Source organism: Oryzias latipes, chromosome 3 (genome assembly GCF_053564925.1).
Source record: "Oryzias latipes strain Hd-rR chromosome 3, Olatipes_Hd-rR_3.1".
Classification (NCBI taxonomy): Eukaryota; Metazoa; Chordata; class Actinopteri; order Beloniformes; family Adrianichthyidae; genus Oryzias; species Oryzias latipes.
In genome coordinates, this window is record NC_136239.1 from 21,036,960 (window position 1) to 21,046,072 (window position 9,113).

Below are 9,113 nucleotides of genomic sequence, written 5' to 3' on the forward strand. Positions count from 1 at the left end.
TGCATAAAAATACTCAGAACATCTGCTCAATGCTAAAATGAGGATTTTAAAAACGATGATATTTGAGAAATAAAATGTTTTTATTCAAACATTTTCGCACAAAAAGTAAAGGGCACAAACAATGGTTCAAAGGCTTGTACACAGAACAGAAGTGTTGAATTTCACAGATAAATTCAGGTTTCTCATTCATGTTTAAAAAAACGCATCAATTTTCACTGAGAGGTAATCTTACATTAGTCCTGCTATTCTACATCAATGTGGCTCTGGATCCTGTTTTCATGCATTTTAAATAAAAGTGATTAAAACTAGCTTTGAAAAGAATATTTTCTGTAAGGGGAACTAATCAAAAGCACGGACAATTCCAATGTTTTTATCTAATATTTTCTGTTATAGTAGCATTCAAATACTGCATTTAAACGAGGAATTAGAAAAATCACAAAGTACTGACAGGATCTGACATAAACTACCACTTCTAAAAAAATAACAATCTTTCCGATGACTCAAAAAAAAATGGTTTTAAGGAATCATTGGAAACTTTCCATAAAACTTTCAGATTTTAAAATACATTAGGTTGGAATTCATAAAATGTTGCTGGTACATTATAAGTCCTTTCAAAAATGTCTAGTTTCAAAACTAGAGGTTGTGACCAGCCAACCAACATGTCCTAAACACATTAAACATAACAGGAACATTAATGGTAACCCATCGGGGTTTTCCCATTTCAGATTTTAATGTGATGTTACTCAAATATATTTAACTGTTGGTTTAGAGTTCCTAAATAAGTAAAATGTCTAAAATAATTTAGTGTTCTGCTTCAATTTACCTACAACAAGGTTTAAGGAGCCTTCACAGCATGACAAAAATATTAGAAAGTTAGTCAAATAAAACTTCCATTAACCAAAACACAAATACGATACAACAGAGAATCAACTTGGGCTTGAAAAAGTTTGGAAATCACAAGAAAAAATGTAACAAAGTCAAGGTAATATTTTCAGAAAATGGTTTTCATTATGGTTTAATCCCATGTTGAACATGAATTTTGTCAATGTTGTGTGAAACAAAACAAACACAGTTTTTTTCATATTTTTGTAGAGCCGACGTCTACAGCATGGAACTGAGAAACGGCTGATGCCACCCTAAATTTAGTCATATTCTCCATTAATGTGGAGTTCTGAAATAATGAAACACCTGCAGATCTTGACAGCTCTGCAGTCATCACTGTAGTCAGGTTTCAATAAAACATGTCGTCTGGTGAAGGTCTCTGAGGTTTCAGTCCGAGTCGGAGTCTGAGAAATTGTCTGGGGGAAAAAAACAAAACATGTTCAGGTGAGGGTCTTTATTTACCTTTAAGGTACAGCGCGAGACTCAAAGGCATACATGAGCTTTCTTCTTTAAAGACATCATCATGATGGTTGCAGAAAAACACACTTGGGTGTCATATAGGTATGTTTTGTCACAACCATTCTGCTGTATCAAAGGAGGATGAGGATGCTGTCCGGTTAAATGTAAAACATTCCTGGTTTTACTGTGTTTCTTTATGTGCTTGTTCTTTTTTGCATTTTTAGCTTACGATTAAACTATCTATATAAACAGGTTAGTCCTAATCTAGTGCAAGAATCCCTACTTGAACACAGATTTGAGATTTTAATAGGATTGGATAGTGATTTAGAGTTATAACGTTTTAATTATTAAATAGGGTTTCCAAATTTCTTTTAAAAATCAACAACAACTGAATTTCCAGCAGAAAACTCACTCATTTTACATTAGTAGAAAAAAGAAAACCTGCCAGCCGGGACTGCATGAATCCCTCTATTAATTAAAATAGTCAACCTTTTTGAAAGCTCGAGTTTCTTTCCTTCAATTAAAGAGAGCAACCCAAAAAAATCAGACTTGAGGTAAAAAAAAGGGTTGGAAGTGTGATGGTAAGGATGTGGAGGGCTCCCCCAATAAAAATCCCAAAGGAGAATACTAGCCATCAGAACGTGACCATAAACCATAAACATGAATCTGTGTCCTCCATAATCTAAACTACAAAGGTACAGGGTATCATATAAGTGGAATGACCAAACCTGATCGTTGGTGGAGACTCACTTTAAGTCTGTTCTACAGCTCAGGATTTTTGGGCATAATTTTAAAGTTAAACTTGAATAATTTTTGGTTACTGCAGTATATCTGTCAAAATGATTAAATCTTGGTACATATGTAAAAAACATACATTTCAAAGCCAGTTATTTATGTTGAAAAATGCACCTGTCTTACCATTGATCAAGGATTGACAACATTGAGTTACAAGCCATTTAGTGGCTTCTTTATGAACGGACCTAACTTTTGTTTTTAAACAAGCTTCATTTTAGAAGTCAAACAGAAGCCCCTTGGGTTTTCTTAGATCCTTTTGTGTGCAGTTTTTGTGTAACATGCTACCCTGTGTAACTAAACAAAACACACTTTTTATGGTTTCTATTCTTGGTTTCACAATCATGTCAAATCTTTTGAAATGTATTTAGCAGCAATCTTTCCCATGTGTCGGTACCTTCACGTGCTGGTGGTTCCTCACTGGATTCGCCTCCTTGTTTCAGGAAACTGGCCAACTCATTAAAAATGAAATAAAAATCTAAAGCAAAAACAATAGTGGCAACAAACCCAAAGACCTGTGGAGAGGAGGGAGCTTGATGAGATTTCAGGAGAAAAACTTCCAAAAGAGATCATCCAGATCAGAGTAGATAATGTTACCCCAGCAGCTTTAGAGGAGCCATCATCATATTTGGACACCGCCATAATAGAGATGATGAAATAGATTATGGAGGCAGTTACGCATCTCACAAAATCCTTTGAGAGAAAGACAGACAACTTAAAGGAAAGTCCATGTTTATGCTCTTTAAGACTGAGTTTTGCACAGTGTGGAGATGCTCACCATAAGTGGCCAGCAGTAGCCTTTAAACCTCTCGTTGAATTTTGTAGAGTAAGCAAACAACAAGAAGATAGCGCCCAGGAACTCCAGCAGGGGGACGGTCACAAACGCTGCTGCCGCAGAGGCCGCAAAACACAAAAACGATATGAAGGAAAGACCCTGAAAAAAAAAACAACACCCAAAATTAGAGCACAAAATCAGTAAATGACTTTGTCAGTAAAGAGTTGAGACACCAGCTTGAGTTGAATTTCATTCAGGCAGATCCAACTGATAAAAAAAGTTATGATCTCAGATCTGCACTTTCTGAATCACCTAAAAGCTACCCACTTCCTGTAGACAGACACAGCTGCTGGAGCTCATCTATATTCACACAGACTGGTACACCAGTCCCTCACAAGCATCTCTAAATTTAAACAAAAGCAAAATAATGTCACTGTTCAACCATGAAAGAGGAAGTTTTACAAGCAGCTAACTGCTCTGTGGAAAAACGGAGCCCGTCTGACCTTTGGTGTGTTCCATTAGGAGCAAATGAAAGCAAGTCCAGACACTGTTCTCCCACACGACCCCGGCCATCTTGTCTTTGTGTTCAGTTATCCTGAGGGGGTAACTCCCCAAACTACTGTAACTTCCCAAAATCTTCAGTCATTAAATATATCCTTCTAGCAGGAAGTCTTTGAGAACAGAAGGGCAGAGACACGCCATACTTTAAATTATATCTATTATTGTTTTGTTTTACAGCTAAAAGTAAATTAATAATCGAACAGGGTTTTAATAAGCTATGTTACATGCAGAGTTATGCACTGAGCTTCTTTTTTAGGAATAAACAAGGTAAAACTTTAAAAATCTGCACTTTTTTTAAGGATCTGCTCAGTCAGAGTTTGAAAATCCTTTAAATAAAACAAAACTGTTTTTCCACCTTAAATCTCATGTTCTTTGTCTTGGCTAATGACACACATGCTGCTATTTTTTATGTCGACCACTTTGGCTGAAAATAAACTACTTCTTCAGCAGGGGGTCTGGCTGACTAATACTACAAAGAATGGCAGAGCTGGTCTGTTTTTTTCTTTGACCTCACAACTGTCAGATAAGTGACTGTGGTTAGAATAACACAGAGCTTCTAATGTCAATAGCCACAAAGGAAACAGCAAGATTAAACCCACATAAGATGCAACACAGTGTTGTATTTTAAACAACAGTGGATGGAAAATCATTCTTTAAAATTAACTTTTAATATAGTTAAATATACAAAATTGTATATACCGGTAGTTTCATGTACACAAATTGAAGATCAAACTCACGATCTACCACATTTTTTAAATGACTTTGCAGGGGTTAATCCACCATCAATTTTAGAGTTGGTACTGCACTGCAGTGGATGTCGTTTATTTTTTAAACAGAAGCATTAATACAAACTTGACCAATCAGGGTTACGGATTGGGTATTGACGAATGGATGACGTTCCTTTCAATTCACCAAGTGCCAAAAGTTTGAACATTGATCATGAAGGAGAAATTAAAATCTGCAGTTTATGGCCAGACGGAAATATGTGACACCAAATCTTTCGTACATCGGAATGGAGCTGTGAAAGACAAAGCCTTTGCCATTTTTGCACCACATTTTGCACCATGCTTCATCCAACTGTAGGTGTCGAACATACGCAAGTAAACAGTTAAACAAGAAGGAAAAAAGCCCCTCCCTGTTTGTTCAGTGTGAACACCATGGGCTAAACGCCTGTCAAATGCCTGGGGTGTCCATAGGTTTACACTGACTGTAGTCTAAAGACATACACAATAACTATACTTATTATAGAAAGTCTTGATTTAGAATTCCAATCAGTTTGACCTGTTGTAGACATGGTGAGGTGTCACAATAAGATAAACTTATCTTACAAGAATATTATTTATGAATATGTCATTTCTTTCAGACGTGAGCTCCTCCCTGTGAAAGCACTGGTAAAAAGAGAACCCATCACACCTCTCACTACCCTTTCCCTATTGGTCATCAAGTTCTTAGTGAATGAATCCGGTTCTGCTCTCTTTTCCAAGTTGCACAGAACTGCAGACTTAGACCAGTCTGTCACATGTACAATTACAGCAAATCAGCAGAAAGTCCCAGTGAGAGCCTCAGGCTGCAGTGGCTGTGGACATGATCAGTGTCACATGGTCTGCTCTCCGTGCATGAAGACCCTGCAAGAGTTGCTGACCCTCAACCCCACCCCAAGCACTAAAACACCCCCACCCACCTTCTTCAGCAACGTCAATCAGTTTGATTGAAACCATAAAACAGAAGTTGATTTACTTGAAATTCCTTAAAAATGTTAAAGTTGAAATGTCGTTTAAAAACGGTTTCGTTAAATCCTGAACTAGTTCCGTTAAGTCTAATCATATCTGAAGGCAGTGGCGGTTCTACCCTGAATTACTCCCCGGGCGAGACCCTCCTCTGGCGCCCCCCCCAATAGAGTCACTTTGTCCATTTATTGTAACTGAAAATACAGTTAGGAAATATTTAATAAACACAAATAATCTGAAATAAATATTATAAACTACAAATCACACAAATAATACACTAGAATAAATGTAACTGCAGCACTAAGAACAGAAAACACTAACTAAAACCTAACCTTTGTGGCCTTCCTGATGCAAGCTTGTCAATAACGTCATCATATGAAATCTGCTCCCCCCCTGAATGATTGATACTAACAACAGCAGGTTAGTGAGTTGCTCCTGAGACATTGGTGATCTCAGGTATGACTTGATCAACTGGAGTTTTGAAAAGCTAACAGCAGCAGCAGCAGCAGCAGCAGCAGCAGCAGCAGCAGCAGCAGCAGCAGCAGCAGCAGCAGCAGCAGCAGCAGCAGCAGCAGCAGCAGCAGCAGCAGCAGCATGCTACCATCACAGCTTATTTAACATTATGAACTAATATACAACAATAAAACACAACAAAAACTTTGTGTTACAGCAGAGCAGACAGACACACGAATCATAACTAATGTAACAAGTTAAGGCAGAGCAAACATTTAAGAATAAATATCTTAAAAATGACGTTATTTGCAATATTTGGGCCTACTTCAGTTTTGGTCATGATAGACCAAACAAGAGATTTTTCCTCTGCAACGTTGTTGTTGTTGTAGGGCAGGTAGCATTCGAATTTAGAAAACGTGCATCTAGTTATGCGATATTACCCTTTTCTTTGTCTCTTTTCTCCTCTTCTTCTCTTTTCTTTCTAAATTGGGCACCAGCTTTGACCTTTTTTCTCCATATTTCAGATGTTTTTGCATTTAGCATAAATGTCCTGACATAGGTATCAAGTCTGTCGACTAAACCAACTGTCATCTAAGTGAAGAATTTTTTTTGTTTTCCCATTTTTTATTTGGGCATTTCACACAAAAATAACCAAAAAAGCATGATTTTTTTATACCTTTTTTATACCCGCAGCCCCCCCCCCCCCCCCCCCCCCCCCGTTCGTCATACATTTCCAGAAGGAGCGCGTGCAGCTGCACCCAGGGGCGCCAATTCGCTACATGGCGGCGCAATTTTTATTTTTATTTTTTCATCAAGCACTGAGCCGCGGCCCGCGACCGTTGCCCCCCTGGAAGAAGATCCAGCCAGGTTTGCGCATGCGTTTTGCGCTCCGTGCTCACCTCTCAGCCTGCATCCTTCACCCCGCGCCCCCTCCCTTCTCCTTCTCACACACATTTGCGTCTACTTCTCAAAGACAGGAGAGAGCGCAGCTGCGGGGCGGGGGCGCCGCCAGGTTTCAGGCTGTTACAAACTCTGTGATATAAGTAAACCAATAGTGATGCATAAAGTATTTTACAAGAGCTGAGCCGCTGGCGCCGCCCCTCCGTCATTTTTCCGCCCCGGGCGATCGCCCGTATGGCCCGTGCCTAAAACCGCTACTGTCTGAAGGCAACAAAACACTTATTCTTCCATCTCCATTGAATGTGACATGTCCAAACTTTGCGCAAGGCTTCAGACTTTCCGTCCATGAACTGGACCAGCTTCATCCATCAGTGTCTGCTTGCAGGATCGCGTTGTTACTTTCTTACCACTTCAGCGATCAGCAGCATTCCTTTCCTGGAGGTGGCGAACTCTTTGCTGGGGAGAACAGAGAGCAGGACGGGCTGGCGCGCCCCGCTCGAGTCCGGATCCTCGATGTCCCCCATTGTTGAAAGATCCACTTCCCCTCAAACCCCCGACGCGCAAAAACGACCTGATCGAGTGCAAAGCAAGCCACCATAAAGCGGAAAAAGACAAAAAAAGAGAGAGTGGAGGCGCGATCTGGGCTCAGAGGTGGAAACGGAAACACTGACAGCGCGGAAACGAGCTCCAAAAAGGCGCAACATCTGCCTGGTGCAGATGTGAAATGTGATCCACCACACAAGTCACAGGAAAAATCCGCCTCCTCCTATCACACACTTTAGTTGAGATAAAAAAAAGTATATTCCTAAAAAGTAGCTTTAGAATTAATTATTAAAAAAAATCAAAAGCTTTTTGTTGACTCTTTTTGCGCACTTTTTTGTCTCTGAATCTCACTTCCTTGGTTGAAGCTGTCGCATCAGTCAAACACAATCAGCATCCAGTCTGGGTCTTGGTGAGAACTTCAGTCTAAAATTAAGCTGCATTTGATTGGAACGTTGAGAATTTGAGTTAGGGAAGTGGAAACAACGCAAAACCACAGGAGAGTTGGAAAAACAATGCGTTTTTGATGCGCACTTCTGTGCAATAAAACAGATGCATCAGATGATAAAAATAAAACCTCCAACGAGTGTGTCTGCCTGTCAAAGGTCAAAGCCATCAGACCAAAACAGTGGCTGCAAAACGCCCTGAGCAGGCAAACTTATGTTTCAAAATAGTTTTAAGAAGAGGAAGCAAAAGTGCCATCTTCCTCTAACTGCACATTTCCAAATTCAACATTTACGGGTGTGCTGTGAGTCACAACAAGAGAGCAAAAGAGGAAAGTTAGCCTCTTGAGTTTCAGCAGGTAACAACAGAAGAGAAGTGATCTTTGTGTCCACTTGTGCGAACCCTGCAACAAAAAAATGCCACAAAGGACTCAGGAGCTCAGTGAATTACAGCATGGAACTGTCAGGATGCCATGTGCTGCAAATCCACATCCAGCTCCTAAATATTCCACAGTCTACTGTCAGCTGACAGAACACTGTCAGCTGCATCCAAGCCACAAATCACCAAGTGCAATGCAAAGCGTCGGATGCAGTGGTGAAAAGCAGGATGGCACTGGACTCTAGAGCAGTGGAGACACCTTCTCTGGAGTGATGAATCACACTTTTCCATCTGAAAATCTGATGGGTGAGTTTGGGTTAGGAGAATGGTACACGTTGGATTGTGCAAAGTGTGAAATTTGGTGGAGGAGGAATCATGGTGTGGGGCTGTTTTTCAGGACTTGGACTTAACCCCTTAGTTCCAGTGAAAGGAACTCTGAATGCTTCAGGGTACCAAAACTTTTTGGACAATTCCATGCTCCCAACCTTGTGGGAACAGTTTGGAGCAGACCCCTTCCTCTTCCAACATGACTGTGCACCAGAGTACAAAGCAAGGTCCATAAAGACATGGATGACAGAGTGGAGGACCTTGACAGGCCTGCACAGAGTCCTGACCTGAACCCTGATAGAACACCTTTGGGATGAATTAGAGCGGAGACTGAAAGCCAGGCCTGCTCCACCAACATCAGTGTGTGACCTCACCAATGCGCTTTTGGAAGAACGGTCAAAAATTCTTATAAACACACTCCTCAAGCTTGTGGACTGCCTTCCCAGAAGAGTTGAAGCTGTAATAGCTGCAAAAGGTGGGCCGACATCTTATTGAACTCTACGGGTTAGGAATGGGATGGCACTTCAGTTCACATGGGAGTCAAGGCAGGTGAGCAAATCCTTTTGATGATATAGTGTAATTAGGGAAAACTGAGGTGGACAAACCTAAAAAATCACAGGTATTTGTTACTTTCCTCTCTAAGTTCAAAGAAATGGGATGGTTGAAACCCACCACTGATATTTTAAACTGATGGGTTCATGTTGGATTAGACTCAACCAGCTATGACTGATGGTTCTAAATCCTATAACTACTTAAAGACCCCTCCGATGTCAAGGTGGACACCCTTCCACAAGGCCACTATGTTTAGCTCATTGACGTTTCAAAACATTTCAAACAATTCTTTAAAGTCCAAAATCTTGACTTGTTTACAACAC

General features: G+C 40.2%; 1 protein-coding gene across 1 annotated transcript; it reads right to left on the reverse strand.

Moving 5' to 3' along the window:
* Positions 1–61: 61 nt before the first annotated feature.
* Positions 62–7,484, reverse strand: LOC101172145 (CKLF-like MARVEL transmembrane domain-containing protein 3). The gene is made up of 5 exons (XM_004067056.5): positions 6,957–7,484; positions 2,912–3,067; positions 2,731–2,826; positions 2,531–2,648; positions 62–1,298 (listed from the first exon to the last, which is right to left on the reverse strand). Exons 1-5 carry the CDS (start codon positions 7,071–7,073, stop codon positions 1,270–1,272), a joined length of 516 nt encoding a protein of 171 aa, XP_004067104.1. The 5' UTR covers positions 7,074–7,484; the 3' UTR covers positions 62–1,269.
* Positions 7,485–9,113: the final 1,629 nt, after the last annotated feature.

Coding starts and splice junctions, on each gene's coding strand:
- LOC101172145 (XM_004067056.5), bottom strand. CDS start 7,073: ATGGGGGACATCGAGGATCCGGACTCGAGCGGGGCGCGCCAGCCCGTC. Junction 3,068..6,956: donor TGCTGCTGATCGCTGAAGTG/GTAAGAAAGTAA, acceptor TTTTTTTTTCAG/GGTCTTTCCTTCATATCGTT. Junction 1,299..2,530: donor GGAACCACCAGCACGTGAAG/GTACCGACACAT, acceptor TTTTTCCCCCAG/ACAATTTCTCAGACTCCGAC.